The 20,798-nt window shown below is 56.7% G+C and overlaps 1 protein-coding gene across 6 annotated transcripts in view; it reads right to left on the bottom strand.

Annotated features, from left to right (window-relative positions):
• ABR (ABR activator of RhoGEF and GTPase) overlaps positions 1-20,798 on the bottom strand; it is a 223,552-nt gene that overhangs the window by 85,073 nt on the left and 117,681 nt on the right. For 5 of the 6 annotated variants that reach the window (XM_063629639.1, XM_055256611.2, XM_063629641.1 and 2 more), the window contains exons 3-4: positions 9,216-9,314; positions 94-279 (exon numbers count right to left, since the gene is read on the bottom strand). In XM_063629639.1, the coding sequence (XP_063485709.1) occupies positions 94-279; positions 9,216-9,314 (285 nt within the window). Of the gene's footprint in view, positions 1-93; positions 280-9,215; positions 9,315-16,623; positions 17,116-20,798 lie in introns of those variants that run through there. The other variant, XM_055256618.2, reaches the window with a different exon arrangement.

Below are 20,798 nucleotides of genomic sequence, written 5' to 3'. Positions count from 1 at the left end.
GAGAGGGCTGCCCGGTCCTCTCCTGAGGCTCCTTCAACACTATCGGCTCCGCTGAGGCCCTGCGTGAGGACCCTCCATCACTGGCGGACTCACCAGCTTCTGGAAGAGGTGGCCCATGGTGACCTGGCTGTCCCACTGTTGCACCTTGGGGCACAGGTTGTCGTAGAACTCCTTGTGGATCTCATAGATGTCCTGGATCTTGTAGAAGATGGTCTCGATCTGCTGGATGGTGAGCACGGGCTGGGAGGTGGTGGCAGTGGCCTTCAGGGGTTTCATGGGCTGGGAGAAACAGAGGAAGAAAGAGCAGAGGTCGGGGGTAAACAAACCAGAGTGTCGGCAGGCCCCGGGGCCGATCGTTAGCCCTTCCCACTGCCCAAGTCCTGCCCAGACAAGGCCGCCAAAGGCAGGGCACTGAAGCGAGCTTTGTATCAAGGAGCCACTGCCACATGCCCCAACAAGCCACACGCTCGATGGCAGGAACCTGGCCTGGCAGCTCTGCCAGCCCGAGGGGTGGTGCTGGGGCTCACTCCCCCACCACACAGCTGAGCTCAGCAGCAGCAGCCTGTACTGGGTTACCAGGATCCACGCCTTTCTTCCACAATAGCCTGTGCCCCGAGTCATAAGCTCCTTGTCACACTTCAGTGGAAGGGAGGGTTGACGGGGAACTCAAGCCTATAGCTGTTTCCTTCCAAGAAATAGAACGTGGTTCTAGGACTCAGAGGGTAGGGACCTGAAGTTACTCAAGACCAGTCTTGGCCTCACTGATATTCCAAGTTCCCGTCACTTGGCATAGGGAGAGGGATGGGGGTTCAGGTGTCCCCCACTGCGTCCCACCCCCGTGGCAGACATTGCTAAGCGACCGTGATGGCCCTTCCCACTGCGCATGGCAGGGGTCTCCAGTCTCAGACTTTCTCAACGCCTGCCTGTCTATACCAAGATGGTCCAGGCCTGCCAGTGTAGACGGTGAGGTGGCAGATAACACAGACCAACCCCCAGCACTGGCCGGGAGCTGATGCCGTCACCTTCCAGCCTAGCAGCAGGACTGTGGGATAATGGGACGTGCAGGTATTTCCTCAGTGTGGTTCTCTGCATTTTATAAATCACCTACAATGAATAAATATGAATAATCAGAAAAAAAAAACCAAAGATGCCCAGGCTGTACTGCAAAGGCCCTGCAGGAGACAGGGACTGATAACCTGCCGTACAGGGAAGGCGTGGCAGGGAAGGGCAGGGTGGCCAGAGGGAGAGCAGCCACCTCGGATTCTTTTTTTTTGGAGACAGAGTCTTGCTCTGTCGCCCAGGCTGGAGTGCAGTGGTGCGATCTTGGCTCACTGCAAGCTCCGCCTCCCGGGTTCACGCCATTCTCCTGCCTCAGCCTCCCAAGTAGCTGGGACTACAGGCGCCCGCCACCACGCCCGGCTAATTTTTTTTTGTATTTTTAGTAGAGATGGGGTTTCACCGTGTTCGCCAGGATGGTCTCGATCTCCTGACCTCGTGATCCACCCACCTCGGCCTCCCAAAGTGCTGGGATTACAGGCATGAGCCACCGCGCCCGGCCAGCCACGTCGGATTCTGTTGATGTTCTTCACCTACCTGAAGGCCACGTGGAAAGAGGCTTAGACTTGGCCAGGCGCAGTGGCTCACACCTGTCATCACAGCATTTTGGGAGGCCAAGGCGGGTGGATCACCTGAGGCCAGGAGTTCGAGACAAGCCTGACCAACATGGTGAAACCCTGTCTCTACTAAAACTACAAAAATTAGCTGGGCGTGGTGATGTGCACCTGTAATCCCAGCTACTCGGGAGGCTGAGGCAGGAGAATCGCTTGAACTCAGAAGGCAGAGGTTGCAGTGAGCCAAGATCGTGCCACTGTACTCCAGCCTGGGTGACAGAGCAAGACTCTGTCTCCAAAAACAAAAAACAGGCTTAGACTTAGTCTGGATTGCTCTGCAGACCTATGAGCAGTGGGGAAAAGTTATGGGGTCAGATTCAGGCTCACTAGAGCTGCCCCCATAGGATTAAGTAGTGAGCTTTCTGACAAGACAAGCATTCTAGCAGAGAATGGGTGACTCCATTGCTGAAAATGCTGCACTGAAGGGAACACCAAAGCCATCGCCAGCTGCCCCTGAATGATGACCACCAGCTCCAGCCAACCATGGCAAACTCTCAGCCCAGCCTCACTCCAGCCTCACATCACCTCATTCTGATGAAGTCTCATCTACTCAGACACATCGCCTCACTCCTGATGGAGATAGAACCCATGTTCACTGGAAGAAGTCATCTCATCTACTCAGATACCCAAATGGTGCTCTGCCTTCTGGCTCCTTCATCCTCCGAGCTCTAAAAAGCCCAGATGCAACAATCCATGCAGGACAAAGCAGGCCCCTCCTTCTGACCCTCGCCGCGCTAGAACCAACGGCCCCTCGGTGTCCGGTCAGGCCTCTCCTTCTGACCCTCGCAGCACTAGAACCAACGGCCCCTTGGTGTCCGGTCCGTGCTAGGCAAGCGCATGGGGTTCCACCTGCAGGCCAGGCAGTGTGGGCTTGAGTCCCAGCTCTGCTGCAGGCACATCACTCAGCATCCCTGGGCTTCATGTCACCGGCAGCCTCATTTGTGAAACTGCGATAATACAGCCATGCGCTACCTACTGACATTCCGGTCAGTGCGTACGTGATCATGGTCCCAGACTGCATTTTTTTTTTTTTTTTTTTTTTTTTGAGACAGTTTCACTCTGTCGCCCAGGCTGGAGTGCAATGGTGCAATCTTGGCTCACTGCAACCTCCGCCTCCCAGATTCTCCTGCCTCAGCCTCCTGAGTATCTGGAATTACAGGCGTCCGCCACCACGCCCAGCTAGTCTTTGTAGTTTTAGTAGATACGGGGTTTCACCATATTGGTCAGGCTGCTCTTAAACTCCTGACCTCAAGTGATCCACCACTTGCCTCGGCCTCTTGAAGTGCTGGGATGACAGGCGTGAGCCACCGTGCCTGGCTGAGACGTTTCTAATCCAGTTGGACAAAATGGGCCAACACAGATGAAATTACTATGGACGATGCGACCAACTGTAAGCACCGACCACGTGGTTCCAGGGTTGTGTTGGAGTAGCCTGGAGGGCTGCATAGAGGAGGCAGACATACCAGGGCCTTGGAGAGCTGAGCAGGTGGAGGAGTGGGCGGGTGGGGAGGCATGCCAGACAGGGAAACAGAAGGCACCGGGGGGCAGGAGCAAGGGAAGAGTGTCCCCCCAAGCCCAGGTGAGTGAGCTGAAAGCTTTGGGGACTCCCCACCCTCCATGAGGGACGTGGAACTAGCTTCAGGATTGACATCGTCATAAGAGTTTATCCTTTTCACCTCAACGCAGGACCCCACGGAGGAGCCCGCAGAGTCACCATAGAGTACCCAAACCCATGAATTCTTGTCCCTGCCTTGGCGCAGTCCCCACTGAGGGGGGAATAAGGGAAGCAGGAAGGCGGCAGTCCCAGGAAGGCCAAGGAGACGGGATTTCTCAGAAGCCGCCGCGACGTGCCCATCTGCCACCCACACACAGACAAGACACAATGGTTCTGCTTCCTCCTCAACTTCCCACCCGGTCTGCAAAAGGGGAAGAAATGGACGCTCACCCACAGCCAGTCACAAGGACGGGGCCTGCGCTTGGGGCATCACATGGTTCTCATGACATGATGGGGGGCCTTGGCTGTTACTCCTGATTTCACTTGCGGGGAGGGGACAGGGCTGGGTGTGTCCCCTTTGCTGGCCAGCACACTTGAGGCCGTTATTTTTCTCTGGTGAAGTCCTGCACGTGGGCTCAGAGGCAGGAGGGTGGACTGAAAGGCAAGGTGACCCACACTGAGCTTTGGCACGGCACCGCCGTTCTGCCGAAGTGCCAGCACACCACTCAGGCACCCCCTCCTCCCCAGTCCTGCTGCAGGGGCAAGGGCGGGCCCCGGCTCTCCATTTCACCATTCGAGCTCTCGGAGGGGACCCGAGTGACCTCGACCCTGGCTCTCAGCCCAGCGGCTTCTCAGGAAGACGGGCCTGGACCGGTTCTCACTTGCCAGCGGGACTTCACACAGCCGTTTGTCCGCTCTGTCCCCCAGCGACTGGCCTTTCGAAATAAGGGAAAGAAATGTACCCACTTCCTCCACCTCCTGCCCCAGAAGGCCTGGCACGCTTGCTGCCATGCCACCCGAGTCACTCATCACTGGAGCCCAGGGAGGAAGGCGTCATTCACCTGTTTTACAGATAAAGAGCCTGTGATGCAGCACGGCTGTGAACCTCAACACGTGGCCAGAAGGAGAGTCCACCCCAGGACGGCCAGTCATGGCCAGCGGTGGGAGGGGCTGTGGGGAGTGGCCTGCCCTGTGGCCCCAGCGTAGCAAGACACAGTTCCCAAGCTCAGTTCCCAGCGTCAAGGAGATCCAGAATTTCAATGCATTTGGCTTTGTCTTTTTTCCTTCACCCCCTACCTCGGCCCAGGCTCCCAGGCCTTCCCTGTAATCAGAGCCCACCAGGAAGCAGGAGGGCCCCACAAGATGACCCCCACCAGCATCTCAGAGGCGAGGACGCAGGCTTCTGCGCGGAGGCTCGTCTGCCCTGTGTGTGCACACGGTTTTAGGTACACACACCCAGCCCTTTGCATATCAGGAAGTGTTCAGCTGAAAGCAAACAGGCCGGGGCAGAGCGGTGGAAATGGGGTCAGGAGTGGGAAAGCGAGCATGGAGGGAACGAATTTCTTCTCCTTCAAGCTGGCACCTTTGTGAGGCCACCCTGAAGAGCAGAAGGTTTAGCTTCCTCCTAGCTGAGGGGTGGGGAGGGTGCAGGGTTCCCAGCTCAGGGAGGAAAGGAGGGAGGGCGTGATTCTTTCACTCTGAGGTTTTCTTCTGAGGCTGTGGCTGTGGCTGTGGAGGGTCCCACTCCTCTTCCTCAGCCCTCCTGCCACAGACCTGGACTCCCATAGACCTGGCCTCCCAGCGAGTTCTTCCTTTGCTCTCTCTGATCTCTGCTCAAGAAACAGCCAAGCAGGGGCCCGGGCGGAGAGAGCTGGGGGAGGGGGGAAACTGCCCCAGGAGGAGAGAGGTGGGGGAGGAGGGGAACCCAATCCGGGAGGAGAGAGCTGGGGGAGGGGAGTAACCCGCCCTGGGAGGAGAGAGCTGGGGAAGGGGGGAACCTGCCCCGGGAGGAGAGAGCTGGGGGAGGAGGGGAACCTGCCCCGGGAGGAGAGAGCTGGGGGAGGAGGGAACCCGCCCCGGGAGGAGAGAGCTGGGGGAGGGGGGTAACCTGCCCCGGGGAGGAGAGAGCTGGGGGAGGGGGGAAACCTGCCCCAGGCACATCAGGAAGGGGGCCCCTGCCCCACAGATTCTGCCTTTGGGGCATGAGCAAGGCAGAGCAGGGAGGGGCTCTTGGTCTTGGCCCAGAGGAAGAGGCTCATGGGTGGCAGGTGGGATCTAAGGGCTCCGTGTCCGATGGGGACGGGCGCCACTCCCTCCTTCAGGGAACGGGTGTGTTGTGGCAGGAACCAAGAAGCCCTAACCTGTCTCTCGTCCCGGCACTGGAGAAAGTAACAGTGTCAACGAACACTCAGGCTGTGTTCTGAGAGCTTTATGTGCCCAACACAGTGGCTCACGTCTGTAATCCCAGCACTTTGGGAGGCTGAGGTGGGCGGATCACTTGAGGTCAGGAGGTGGAGACCAGCCTGGCCAACATGGTGAAATTCCATCTCTACTAAAAATACAAAAATTAGCTGGGCGTGGTGGTGGGTGCCTGTAATCTCGGCTACTTGGGAAGCTGAGACAGGAGAATGGCTTGAACCCGGGAGGCACAGGTTATAGTGAGCCGAGATTGTGCCACTGCACTCCAGCCTGGGCAACAGAGCAAGACTCTGTCTCAAAAAAAAAAAAAAAGAACTCTGTATAAATTCCTTTAATCCTCACAACGACCCCATGAAAAGCATACTATTTGTATACCCAGTTTGCAGATGGAAAAACTGAGGCACGACAGCTCATTCACCTGCTGAAAGCCTGGAGCCAGTACAGCCAGGCAGTATGGATCCTTTGTCTGAATTCCTTTCAAATACACATCCTGTCAGTAATGACAACGATGTTCCTTTTTGGACAGCAATTCACGGTGTGGAAGACGTGTTTCACGAATGTCTGATGGGTTGTCTCTGCCTGTCCTCCTTTCTTCCACTAACAGTTGAGTGTCTTAAGTAACTCAACGCTGTATGAGGTCCCAGAAGGATCTCCCGGTCTTCTCAACCCCATGGAAAGAGAGAAAGAATGGCATCCCTCTCATCTTCAGATCCAGAAACGGAGGCTCAAGGAATTTATGTAGAGCCCGCCCAAAGCCAGCAGTTTTCTTTTCTTTTCTTTTCTTTTTTGCGATGGAGTCTCACTGTGTCACCCAGGCTGGGGTGCAGTGGCGCGATCTCAGCTCACTGCAAGCTCCGTCTCCCGGGTTCACACCATTCTCCTGCCTCAGCCTCCCGAGTGGCTGGGACTACAGGTGCCTGCCACCACGCCTGGCTAATTTTTTTTGTATTTTTTAGTAGAGACGGGGTTTCACCGTGTTAGCCAGGATAGTCTCGATCTCCTGACCTCATGATTCACCCACCTTAGCCTCCCAAAGTGCTGGGATTACAGGCGTGAGCCACCGCGCCCGGCCAAAGCCAGCAGTTTTCAAACCCACAACAGGTGTAAGACACCATGGACCCAGCAATTCCATATATACACAGGCACACAGACAGACAACAAACCGAAAGTTCCCTCACTTATCTTTCCTGTGTATGATGCATGCTGATATTTTTTCATTGGTTTAAAAATGCTGGTTCAACCCACTGTACTGGTTTCACAACCCACTGTACTGATTTCACAACCCAACGCACTGATGGGCTGAGAGGCACAGTTTGAGAAACAGTGCAATACGCCTGCTATTAATGGCAGGGCCAGTTCTTGCCCTAGCTCTGGCCCCAGACCAGGACCCTCAGCTACCTGCCACACTGCCCCTCACTTGGAAAACAGCTCCGCACACACAGATAAACTCCTGGAGAGATGGGACACACTCAGCCTGGCGTGTGGCTAAACAGCTGCACATTCAGAGTTTCACTCTTGTTGCCCAGGCTGGAGTGCAATGGTGCGAAATCGGCTCACTGCAATCTCCGCCTCCCAGGTTCAAGCGATTCTCCTGCCTCAGCCTCCTGAGTAGCTGGGATTACAGGGGCCTGCCACCATGCCCGGCTAATTTTTTGTATTTTTAGTAGAGATGGGGCTTCACCATGTTGGCCGGGCTGGTCTTGAACTCCTGACCTCAGGTGATCCACCCACCTCGGCCTCCCAAAGTGCTGGGATTACAGGCGTCAGCCACTGCACCCGGCCTTTTTTTTTTTAAGACAGAATTTCACTCCCGTCGTCCAGTCTGGAGTACAGTGGCGCACTCTCAGCTCACTACGACCTTTGCCCCCAGGTTCAAGCAATTCTCATGCCTCAGCCTCCTGAGTAACTGGGATTACAGGTATGCATCACCACGCCTGGCTTTTTTTTGTATTTCTAGTAGAGACAAGGTTTCACCATATGGCCAGGCTGGTCTCGAACTCCTGTCCTCAAGTGATCTGCCCACCTGGGGCTCCCAAAGTGCCGGGATTACAGGCATTGAGCCACGGCGCCTGGCCTCCATGTGCACATTTACACAGTCATTCCTGGGGAATATAAATGTCAAGTCCCCTGGGACATTGACAGCATCTCAGGGTCGACGTGTGACAACACCTCACGTCATGGCAAGTACTTAAATGTGTATCTTAGAATTCTTGTTAAGAATGAGCTTCCGGCCGGGCGCGGTGGCTCACGCTTGTAATCCCAGCACTTTGGGAGGCCGAGGCGGGCAGATCACGAGGTCAGGAGCTCGAGACCACGGTGAAACCCCGTCCCTACTAAAAATACAAAAAATTAGCCGGGCGTGGTGGCGGGCGCCTGTAGTCCCAGCTACTCGGGAGGCTGAGGCAGGAGAATGGCGTGAACCCGGGAGGCAGAGCTTGCAGTGAGCCGAGATCACGCCACTGCACTCCAGCCTGGGTGACAGAGCGAGACTCTGTCTCAAAAAAAAAAAAAAAAAAGAATGAGCTTCCACAGATCCATACTTCTGAGTCTCCCTTTTCTGACAATTACCTTATGTCTCAGGCTGCAAAACACCCAGAGGAAAGAACTTGACACGCCACGATCACTCCGCATAACATCCAGATACATCTAAGGAGCACTTTCTTCCAAGGCAAAACCACCTCACATCTGTGTAGTGCTTTTATCTTCCAAACACATTTTCATATTCCCCTCCCAATCAGATTCTCACAACGACACCTCCATCTGGGAGGGAAACTGAGGCACGTTACCGAGGGCTGAGCTTGGCCTGATGCCTCAGAGCTGTGCTGCTTCTCAAAAGAACACAAACAGGCTGGGCGCAGGGGCTCACACCTGTAATCCCAGCATTTTGGGAGGCCGAGGCAGGCAGATCACCTGAGGTCAGGAGTTGGAGACCAGCCTGGCCAACATGGTGAAATCCCGTCTCTACTAAATACAAAAATTAGCCGGGAGTGGTGGCATGCACCTGCAATTCCAGCCACTCGGGAGGCTGAGGCAGGAGAATCACTTGAACCCAGGAGGCAGAGGTTGCGGTGAGCCGAGATCGCACCACTGCACTCCAGCCTGGGTGACAAGAGCAAAACTCCGTCTTAAAAAAAAAAAAAAGAACATAGCCTCCCACCTCATATTTCCTGACACGGGGCCTCAGGATGGCGTTAACGGTTCCCTCACCCAGGAAGGTAGAAGAACTTGGACCCAAGATGGCAGAGACTTCTTAACTGGATTGATTGGGAGTGATTGCCCAGAGCACAGCGTGGAGGAGGCGCTTGGCCCCCGCTCGGGCAGGCAGAGCACCGTGATGGGTTGGCGATGCCCTATGCCAGGGTCATGGATGACAGGTGTGTTTGCCATCCCTAACCCGGGTATGCCTCTTCTCCTGCCTTTTGAGAGCTGGAGCTGAGAGGCACAGGCCCTTTCTGGCAATGACCTGGGCTGCCTGATGCCCAGCCAGAAGCAGACCAGCTGCAGACTCTGTCCACAGGCAGGGACGGGTACAGGTCCCCTTTCCTCTCCAACTCCAAAAGCAGCTTCAGAGCATGACATCATCCGACACGGGCGGGGGGACCGGAAGGCCCCAGAGCAGGGACTGTACTCACCAGCAACAGGGCTTCCAGCTGGTTAATGTAGATCTCTTCGCTGGCCAGGAACCCCGAGAGAACCAGCTTCCTCATCTCCAGGCCTTTCCCTGCTTCCACCTGCACAAACGCAAAGCACAGCCAACAGCTCATGAGCAAGGAGGCCAAAACCCTGCGTGGATGGTCTGTTTCCCTGCCTTCCCCGCCAACCTTTTTTTTTTTTTTTTTTTTTTTTTTTGAGACGAAGTCTTGCTCTGTCACCCAGGCTGGACTGCAGTGGCATAATCTCGGCTCACTGCAAGCTCCACTTCCTGGGTTCTAGTGATTCTCCTGCCTCGGCCTCCCAAGTAGCTGGGATTACAGGCACCCGCCACCATGCCCAGATAATTTTTGTATTTTTAGTAGAGATGGGGTTTCGCCACGTTGGCCAGGCTGGTATAGAACTCCTGACCTCAGGTGATCCACCCACCTCAGCCTCCCGAAGTGCTGGGATTACAGGTGTGAGCCACCACGCCTGGCCAGAAAGACATTTAAAAAACAAACAAGATTCGGCCCTAGACTTGGACAGGGGCCCACCATGTCCTTTATGAGCCACCTGCAGTGGCCCAGGTGCTCGTCCCTATCCTTCCAGTCTTTCCCACAGCCAGGACATCACTCAGTCTCCCCCACATGCAGGAGAACCAGCTTCCTCATCTTCAAAGGTCTCTAGCTTTCGGCTCTTTACCTGCTGCCTAAAATGCCACGTTTCCCCGAGGCATCGTGGCCGCAGAAGGGGAATGAGAGGGCCGGGGAGACAGGGTGGTGATAAGTGACTGCTTGGAAGATGCTACACTGGTAGGTTTGAAGACAGAGGATGGGCCATGAGCTAAGGAATGCAGGGAACCCCTGGAAGCTGGAAACGGCAACAAAATAAACTCACTCCCCTGCAGCAGGGGCGTCCGATCTTTTGGCTCCTCTGGGCCACACTGGAAGAAGACGACTGTCTTGGGCCACACATAAAATACAATAACACTAACGACAGCTGATGAACGAAAAGAAAAATATATGTTTTAAGAGTTTACAAATTTGTGTCGGGCCACATTCAAAGCAGTCCTGGGCCGTATGGCCGCAAGCTGGACAAGCCCTAGAGCTTCCAGAAGCAATGCAGCCCTGGAGATCCTTTTTATTTTAATTAATCTATTTATTTATGTGTTTATTTATTGAGACAAGGTCTCGCTCTGTCGCCCAGGCTGGAGTGCAATGGCACGATCTCAGCTCACTGCAACCTCTGCCTCCCAGGTTTGAGCGATTCTCCTGCCTCAGCCTCCCGAGTACCTGGGATTACAGGTGTCCGCCATCACACCCACTAATTTTTGTATTTTTAGTAGAGATGGGGTTTCGCCATGTTGGCCAGGCTGGTCTCAAACTCCTGACCTCAGGTGATCCGCCCACCTTGGCCTCCCAAAGTGCTGGGATTACAGGTGTGAGCCACGGCACCGGGCCGAGATCCTTTTTAGATTTCTGTATAAAGAACAAATTTGTGTGGTTTTAAGTCCTTGTTTGTGGCGGTTTGTTTCAGCAGCATTAGAAAAGCAATACAGACCCCACGCTTTAGGCAAGGGCAATAGTTACTTATTGGCGGCTTCACAAATACCAGGAACTGGGCTTAGCTCTCTTCGTGGTTCAACTCACCGGAGTCTCAAAACCTGGCAGGTGTTATCATCTTCCTGAGGCATTGAGAGTCGTGACTGCCAGAGGCCTGCACAGCCTCCAGCACACGTACCCCTGGGGGACAAGATCAGAGCCTAGAACAGCCCCCAGCCCCAGCCCCAGCCCCTCCAGGTCAGACCCTGAGGGGTCTTCCTGCTGCTTCCCAGCCTTGACAAATGGGAACTCATCCCCTGTGCTGGGGGGTTAGCGCCCCCTCCTGTTCCCGGCCAACCACGGATTTGCCTGAGGGTTTAGCAAATGCCACATCGTGAGCTTTAACTGTAGAGCTGATTGGACTAGGATGGGGGGAAGAACGGGATTTGCAGCCCCAGCCACAAACAAGCTCCATCCCCCCTGGCATGAGCGTAGACCCTGAAGCCCTGTAATCATCCATTTCTGTAAGATCCTCCCTTCAAGACTTCCATTCACAATCCAGTCTTGAAAGGCTGGTTCTGATGGGAAGACGACTCAGAAAGACCCTCCCTCAAAAGGCAATACAGAGTCAGCCCCAAGAGTCCCGCTCTGGGCCCCGTTCACGCTGCAGTTTTGGCTGGGATGGGAGCAAAGGCGTTGGAGAGCGTACGGATGGGAAATTAGCCTCAGTGCACTTGGCTAACAGCAGACCCGTTGCTCAGTCACCACCAAAGGAAGGCCTGTTCCATCTCCCGTCTTCTCCAGCTTTCCTCAGACTCCACAATCCCCAGCTTAGAGCCATGAGGAAATTCACATTGTTTCTTCAGTCTCTGCGGGGGCGTCTCGACTCATCAAACACCAGGCTCACCACTCACGCACCCATTCCCACCGGGAGCCAGGCACCGGGAATACGAAGGTGAAGGCCATAGTCTCTCCCCCAGGGAGCACTTCAGAGGTGCCTACGTGCCCAGAATGCTCTGGAGTGAGTTCTCTAAAGAGTTCCAGGTCCCACAGCCTCTGCCACGCTGCCTACCCGTCTCCAGCACCGGGAAGCTGCCCGTCCTCACTTCCTCCTAGCCAGAACTTATGAAATACAGCCCTGGTGGGTCTGTTCATCCTCAGCATCCTGCACAATCTGCTAGGCTCACAGTGTGGCAGCTTGAAGCCACCAAACCAAAGACATCAGGTCACTCTGGTAGGGACGGTGTCTAGAGTAAGGCGTGGCCAACTCAGGCCTGGTCCTCCAAAGAGTTGACAGGCTAAAGCCTCCAAACATCTGGTTCCAGGCCAAGCAAAGACACAATCTCTCCAGGAGCACTGGCCTCCAAGACAACAAGCAGGGCTGGCTCTCTGGCTGCAACTCAAGGCTATAGGGCATGCAGCAAGGGTCTGAGGCTCACAGATGGTAGAAGTCAGTTCACGGGCCACAGTTGGCTGCCGGCAGTACCCAGCAGGATCTGCTGAGTAGATGCCACCGGGCCTGGGGGTTGGGGGTGGCCGTGCCTGGGGCTTAGACCCACGCCAAGCATCAACCTCAGGACGACTGGCCCATCTCAGTCTCAGGACAGCTGAGGCAGTGTAGAGACATCGAGAGACCCTCTCCTCTCCCAGTGCTAGGCGCTGAGGAAAGTCTCTTTCAGCTGCTTCCTTGGCAGAATTTAGAACAGAGAAGACAGGGTCAACTGCTGGGGGACAAAGACCAAATTCCAGCAGCCCATGTCTCCCAAAGGGTGGATCCCCGTATTCTGGGCTCCCTGTTGCTGTCTGAAGTCTTAGGGAGGCACCATGGGGCACAGGCAGTGTTTTGAAACTTCGGTTGTTCATATCCCACCCTTAAAATTTTGCCACACTCACATACCACCACCTGCACTATTCTTTACTCAATATTGTTCTTTACAATGACTTTTTTTTTTTTTTTTTTTTTTTGAGATAGAGTCTCACTGTGTCACCCAGGCTGGAGTGCAGTGGCGTGATCTCGGCTCACTGCAACCTCCACCTCCCGGGTTCAAGCGATTCTCCTGCTTCAGCCTCCTGAGTAGTTGGGACTACAGGTGCATGCCACCATGCCCAGATAATTTTTGTATTTTCAGTAGAGACAAGGTTTCACCATGTTGGCCAGGCTGGTCTTGAACTCCTGACCTCGTGATCCACCGCGCCCAGTCTCCCAAAGTGCTGGGATTACAGGCATGAGCCACTGTGCCCAAGAGCTGACTTGTAAAAAGCGGTCTTATCCTACACATATTTGAAATCGTAAGAAAAATGTACAGGTCGTATTTTTTCTAATGTATATTAAAATATATACTTAACCATTAAAATGCAAAATATAGATCGAGGTGCCACCGATCGTTTCTCAAATCACCACATGTGGGGCCCGTACTTAGAAAAACATCCAAATGGGGGATACAGGCATGATGTGGAAGCACAAGAGACCTGGGCAGGTGAAACAGAAATAGAGACGTTTCAGATGATCCATTAAAAACTGGCACAGAATTGGGCTGGGCTCAGTGGCTCACGCCTGTAATCCCAGCACTTTGGGAGGCCAAGATGGGCAGATCACTTAAGCCCAGGAGTTAGAGACTAGCGTGGGCAACATGATGAAACCGTCTCTACAAAAATATAAAAATTAGCCCAACGTGGTAGCATGTGCCTATAGTGAGGGGGAGGCTGAGGTGGGAGGACGATTGAGATTGAGTCTGGGAGGTGGAGGCCACAGAGAGCCATGATTGTCCCACTGCACTCCAGCCTGGGCGACAGAGTGAGACTCTGTCTCAAAAGAAAAAAAAATGGCACAGAATAATACCTAAAGGGTTAATCTGTATTACAAAAGAGTTTTTATTCCGACAAATAAGTTCCTTAAAATAGCACCTTCTACAACGTCCCCGTCACAACCCTACCTATCTTTAAATAGAATGGCATGAAACATTTTTGGCAAGTATACGCCATTTTACAGATGCAACGTGACGCTATCAGTATTTGCATTACCAGTTTTACAGATCAATAACTCTTCAAAGCTAAGTCTGGGCTGAGATATGCAGCAAACTCCAGCTATAGCTTTGGAGAAAACTGCGGCCAACTTTACCTCTGCCCCCCAGGAAGACGAAGCGTCTTGGAAATTACACTGCAAACAGGATTGATCTATGGGCCTGGCACTTGGGCACATGCTCAGGACGCAACTGCTGCTTAACGTAAGTACCCCTGAAGTAAAGTAATAGCAAAGAGAATTGCCTTGGATTCCTACCAGCCGCCAGGGAGGGGTGTGCCAAGAACGTCTGCAGCCCAGGACAGACTGTGTCATCCAGAAATGACCCTTGTCCTGTGCGCACACACACGTGGACACATCCAGGCCATCCCCAACGCCACTAGAAGTGGTCCCTTCTCCCCTGAATTTGGTACCCTTTTATCAGTATTCTTCTCACAGCCTTTTTTTTTTTTTTTTCTTTTGAGACTGAGTCTGACTCTGTCACCCAGGCTGGAGTGCAGTGGCGCCATCTCGGCTCACTGCAACCTCTGCCTCCCGGGTTCAAGTGATTCTCCTGCCTCAGCCTCCCGAGTAGCTGGGATTACAGGCACCCACCACCACGCCCAGCTAATTTTTGTATTTTTAGTAGAGGTGTGGTTTCACTATATTGGTCAGGCTGGTCGCAAACTCCTGACCCCAGGTGATCCGCCCACCTAATCCTCCCAAAGTGCTGGGATTACAGGCGTGAGCCACCGCACCTGGCCCACCCCGACTACTTCAGTACTCTATTCCTACTCCCTGTACCTGCCCCTTGCTCTGAACGCCTTGGGAGGGAGAATCATGCCTTGTTCCTCTCATCGTCTCTACAGTGCCAGGCACGGTGCTCTGAAGAGCACCCAACCTGAGAGTGTTTGTTGAATGAATCCGTGAGCTTTCTTCCCACCGCTCTGTGGCCACCTGCTTGTCTTCTCCCTCTGAGGCCAATGCCGGTAGAGGAGGGAGGAATTCTAGGTGTTCAGGATGAGGCAGGGAGCCTGGAACTCCCCCAGCATTCAAGAAAGGTCCCCTTCCCCCATGCTGGCAGCAAAGTAGAGGGGAAGACCCCATCCAGGTGCTCATGGAGACCCAGGAGAAGCAGCGTTTTTAGGTGTGACACGTGCTCAGGCTCTCTCGGCATCCGTGGGCCACCGCCGTACGCAGTAGGACACCTCTGAGATGGAGCGAGGCTGGGAACCTGGTGCACCCTTTGTGGGCCCCAGCGGGCCTCACACATGGTGCAGATTCTCACTAGCACCAGCCCCACACCACGCACTGTGTAGTGTTCAGCAATGAATATGACGTGGTCCTCGTCCTCAAGGAGAATGGGATGTAATTGCCGAGGCAAACATCTGGAGTTCTGAGCAGAATGAAATAGGGGCTTAGCTGAGGCATACGCCAGGGTCCAGCAGAAGGGGAGGTCCAGGAGGCAGCCTCTGAGTGGGCCCACATCTGTGCTGGGGGCTTCCCAGAGAAGGCCCATGAGGGCCACACACCTCCCGTCCCAGCATTGCTACTCCCAGCTGGACTCCTGGCTCACGAGCAGACCTGCCCACCCTGTTCCTAGTGGGGAGGCTGGTCAGACCCTAAGTGCAGAGGCCTCCCTGAGCCCACCAGGAGACGTGACTTACCCCCACGGCCCTACGCCAGCACCAGATCAGAGAACACGGGGTGGGGTGCCAGCCACTGCCAGCCTCCCTACAGCTCCACTCCCCACCCAGGCCTGCAGCCACCGCTCCACCCATACTCCACACATCAGCCATCTACCGTGGTTCTGCATCTATTTTTACCTCCACTGGCTCCACCTCAGAGCCACACTGTAGAGTGGGTGGGGCAGGGCTGTGATCCCCATCTTCTATGAGGGACAGGGAGGCCCAGAGAGGTTCAGGGACAGCCTCCCGCCCCCAGCGATGCTCGCTGCACATGCCTTCTAGGCCCCGCAGATGGGCACTCGGTCAGGCAGCCTCGCTTAGCAGTCTGCAAACTCCCTGAAATGCGTCCTCATTGGGCCTCCCTTCTCGACACAGAACAAGAGAGCAGTTGAGCAAAAGGCTGAGGCTGAAGCTCTGAGAGGTGTGTCCAGGAGAGAAAAAGGAAGACCGCTGTGGTGTGCCGGGCCAGACTCACAGAGCCGGCGTGGTTCCGGGGCCGCCCTGCTCCTCAAGGGGATTCCGGCCACCACTGCCCTCCAGTTCTACCGGGAGGCAACCTCTCCTACAGGACGGGGCATTGCTGCAGAGGACACCCTCAGCCCCAGAGCGGGTGGGCCAGGGCCCAGCAGATGCTCCCTGCTTATCCCACCTCGGGAAGGGCACCTGCCCACCTGGCTGGAGCCTCCAAGCCAGCTGTTCCCTCCCCCGCTTCAGCTGACCCAGTGCTTTTCCTTCAAGGAAGCTCAGTGACCTCTGGCTGTTGCCCTTTGCAAACACCCTCTTGCCTCAGCTCAGAGACACCAAGTCCCTGTCTCCTGGCTGGGAAGAGGGTGGCCCCTCTCTTGCGGTTGCCGTGGAAACGGGATTCCTGCCCACCGGCTCCAGGGAGGCGGCGAGGCTCGAGCTGACAGACCCGCCAGGTGACTCCTGGTACAGCCCCCGGAGCCCTGAGCTGGGCTGGCCTGGAGGGGGCGGCAGCCACTCCCCCGAGGACATCGGTCGGGGAGGCAGTCCCGCCCCTCTCCCCTGGGAACAGCTGCCGGGGCCGGGACCCTCGCGGACTCCGCCGAGGGCTTCCACCCGGCCGCGCGCTCTGCGCCCCCATCAGCCATTTCTCCCGCGCACCTTCGGCAGCGCCGGCCCGGCCCCCCCCAGCGCCCAGGGCGTGTCACGCTCCCACCTTCACAGCCACCAGGAAGGGGGACCCTGAGCCGGGGCTGGTCGGGGTTCCCAGCTCGCACTCCTCCAGGAGAAACACATCTTCGTCCTCCAGAACCTTGTCCAGCAAGCCTATCGCCTCCTCTTCCTCCTCCATGGCAGCCGGAGCCCGCGGAGGGCAGACAGGAAGCGGGGTCCACGCAGCGGCGGCGGGAGGAGGGAGGAGGGAGGAGGCGGGCGGGAGGGGGGGGCAGGTCTACACCCGCGCGCCCGGCCTGGGGCTCCCGACCTGGGACTGCATCCCGGACCTAGTCCGCCCCGCTCCGCCGCCGCCGCCTCGCGCGTCCTCGCCCGGCGAAAGGGGTAGCAAGGCCCGGGCAGCGCCTGACGCCGTGCCCGGCCCGTGGCGGAGGCGAACCCGCGGCACAGCGGGGCACAGCGCCCTCCTCCGTGTCCCGCCCGGCCCCGCTCCTGGCCCCGCAGGGCCCGCCCTTCCCAGGCTCCAGGGCTCGCGCTCGCCCCGAACACACAGGAAACGCGCGTCGCGAGGTGGGGCCGCCCGTCCTCTGGGGTTGCGGGGCCGCGGCTGGCGGAGGCTTCTGCGGCAGAGGAGGAGCGAGGAGGCCGCGGCCGGGCCGGGGTGGGGTGGGGTGGGGTGGGGTGGGGTGGAAGGGGGAGGCCGCTTCCCAGACGCAGCTTCATTCCCCGCGCGCGGCCGAGCCAGGAGCCCGGCGTGCAGGGGCGACCCCCAGAGCCACCCCGGAGTCCCGATGCGCCGGAGCCCCCTTCCGGAGGGGAGGCCCCGGCCCGCCCAGAAGCCACAGCCGCGTCCCGGCCGCCGCTGGAGGAGTCAGGCTTTGCAACAGACAGGCCTGACCTGCCCCCCCAGCAGGAGCGCGGTGCCACCACGGTCCTGCCCACGAGCGGTGGGCTCCCCAGTCACAGGGACCAGGATCCCCCTCCTCAGAGCAGCACCCCTCCTCCGAGCAGCCCCCCAACTCACAGGTGCTGAGACCAGCACCCCCACCTCCTCCCAGCAGCCCCCCAACTCAAAGACCAGCCCCCCCACTCACGGACACTACTGACACCAGCACCCCCACCTCCTCTAAGCAGCCCCCCACTCAAAGACCAGCCCCCCAACTCACTGACGCTACTAACACCAGCATCACCTCCTCTGAGCAGCCCCCAACTCACAGGCCAGCCCCCCTACTCACAGACGCTGCTGAGACCAGGACCCCCACCTCCTCTGAGCAGCCCCCACTCACAGGCACTGCAGAGACCAGGACCCCCACCTCTTCTGAGCAGCACCCCCCCACGACTCACAGGCACTGATGAGACCAGCACCCCCACCTCCTCCGAGCAGCCACCCCCCAAGCCACCCCACCGCAGGGAGCCAGCCTGCAAGGGGAGTGCACACACAACCCAGGACAGGCACCCAGAACCCAGGACAGGCACCATCGCCGGCCCTGCCCACTCCCAGCCAGCTTCCCCTGGCTTCTCTAATGGTTGCAGAACCCCCACCTGTGCAGGGAGTGAGGCCACATTCTGGTCCCCCTGGCCCTAATTCCTGGATGCTCATACACCTCCTTCCATGGGAGGAGGAGTCCAGGGGAGGCCCTGAAAAGCTCTTTTACAACCCAACAATGGAGCAAAGGTTGCAAACGGCACCCATGAGAGTGCGGGTGAGGCCAGCCAGTGACCAGGTAGGGCTGGGTGAAACCACCACTCACTCCAGCTGATGGCTGCTGGAGGAAACGCAGGCTCACGGGCTGCCTGATCTCTGTTCAAAATAAGCTAAAATCTGGCTTATTAACAGGAACCCTCCTGATTTTAAAACGATGGCGAATAATTAACATTTTAAAACAACAGGTGTGAACCACACCTGTAGCCCAAGTTCGGCCCACAGCCCTCCACTCCCCCCAGAATTCTTCAGAAGCTCTGGGTTCTAGGTGGGGCTCATGCAATTCCATTAGCAGCAGAGAAGCTGCCCTCTCTGGAGAGAGGCTCCATCCTGTTTCCAGAGCTGAAATACAGAGCAAGGGATTGGGGGGTGAGCCCTTGGGGGGCCCCAGGGCTAACAGCCTTTGGTCAGGGAACTGTGCCACCAGGGTTCAGCAGAGGCACACCCCCACCCCACCCCACCCCACCCATCTCCTTCCAGCCCCTGGTTTTCCCCTGTCCCTGCCTGGGGGGGTTATAAATAGCCAGGACGCATCTGAAGGGCCTTTCAGCCACAATTCCTCATTTGGTGTGGGCGGGTGAGGCTGTGGCCAGGGCTTGGGAACGACCAGGCCTGGCATTCCCCAGGGCACAAGTATGCCAGCTCAGGGCCTGGTGCCACAGGTTCTTCTGTCTCCCGCCCGGCAGGCTCCAAGTGCATGGCATGGGCTGCCCACACAAGTCAAACCTGCAGGCAACACGAAGAAGGGCCTAAAACCCCACAGGCCCCTGCTGTGTTCGTTCCTCCACTCAAGAGGACATGAGGTGCCCTTGGAAGTCTGCCAGGATATCCTCGTCCCCGTTCCCCACGCCTCTACGCGGCATGGTGAGACTGACGCCCACTTCTTCCCGAAATCCCTGAACCCCACACAAGTGGCTCCCTGAGTATCCAGGGCCTCTCTACTCCACCCTGTCCCCAGCAGCTGGAAATTCCAGTGAGTAACGAGAGTGCCCCTCCATCAGACACAGACTCCACTCACAGGCCCTCTGTGCCCCCCTGGAGGGGAAGTGACTCACCGGTCCCCACAGCTTCCCTCCCTTTCCCTTACAAATGCCCTGAGCCAGCCCTGGACCTGAGCTCCACACTCCGTCTGCCTCGGCCTGGCTCCTAATGTTCTCCATAGAAGCAGCCTGCTTCAGAGGCCCCCAAAACGGTTTATTCCGTAAGCCAGAGGCCTCCCTCTCCGACTCTTTGGCCTCTGCAGTCTAGAGTTTCTCCGAGCCCTCAGCTGCCCTGTTGATGCAGGCGCTGCCCCGACCACTTTCTGGTGTAGGCTGGCCCTTCATTCTCCCGCCTCCTGTAAATGTGGAGTCACTTGCTTGGGCCCAGCCTCAGCCCTCTGCTCCCTTCCCCCAGAGAAGCATCCCTTCTCCCTTCCAGGCCAATGGCGGCCCGCTGCCAGCTCCAGCCCCGGTGTCTTGCTGGGCTCTAGGTCTAGCACCTGCCCCGGCCACTGGGTCTCCTCACTTGGAAGCCCCAGCAACAGCCCTTCCACTCCACATGTCCGGACCAAACGACCCTTCCTCCTCCTGAAACAGCTTCCCCTTCCGGGTTTCCACTTCTGTTAGTGCGGCCGCCATCTTGCGAGTCTTCCTCCCCTCAACCCCCACATCCCTTTTACCACGTCCTTCGGTTCTTCCTTCTTTTCCTTTTCCAAAGCCACCACCCCACCAAGCTTTAGAGCCTCTTACACCCACACGACCACATGTACTTCCCCACTTTGGCTCCGATCTTGTCTGTCCATCCGTCTGTTCATTCATCCATACCCAGAAAAGGCCTGGCATGACACACATACAAGGCTGGGAGACCGGGCCCTTGCCGCTCGCAGGCTCTCCATCCGTCTGGGGTGAGGACGTGTGAACACACGAGGCAGTGTTCTCGTTTACCAGCCACCCTGGGGACGGAGGACAGTGGCACTAACGCTGCCTGAGAGTGAAAGCTTCACAGGACAGTGGCTTCTGAGCAGCATCTGGAAATAGGGAAGGGTTTCCAGGCAAAGAAGAGAGGGCCCGAAAGGAAAGGGTTAAGCAGCTTCAGCAACCCGGGTGCAGTGATGCACCTGAAATCTCAGGTACTCAGGAGGCTGAGGCGGGAGGATCGTTTGAGCTCAAGAGTTGGAGGCTGCAATGAGCTATGATCGCACCACTGCACTTCAGCCTGGGCAACAGAGCCAGACTCTGTCTTGAGGGAGGGAGGAAGGGAGGGAGAAAGGGAGGAAGAGAGGGAGGAAGGGAGGAAGGAAAGGAGGAAGGAAGGTAGGTTAAGAAGCACTGCTTGCTAGAGGACAGATGATGAACTTGGAGAAGTGGCCTGAACAGCACTGTAGAGGGTGAAGGGCATAAACTCCCACAAGGGCAATGAATGGGGCACCCACTGAGACTTTTTTTTTTTTTTTTTGAGACAGGGTCTTGTTCTGTCACCCAGGCTGGAGTGCAGTGACACAAACATGGCTCACTGCAGCCTTGACCTCCTGGGCT

The sequence above is a fragment of the Symphalangus syndactylus genome, chromosome 20, assembly GCF_028878055.3.
Source record: "Symphalangus syndactylus isolate Jambi chromosome 20, NHGRI_mSymSyn1-v2.1_pri, whole genome shotgun sequence".
Classification (NCBI taxonomy): domain Eukaryota; kingdom Metazoa; phylum Chordata; class Mammalia; order Primates; family Hylobatidae; genus Symphalangus; species Symphalangus syndactylus.
Note: the sequence above shows the minus strand (reverse complement) of the source record. Positions and strands in the feature narration are given on the sequence as shown.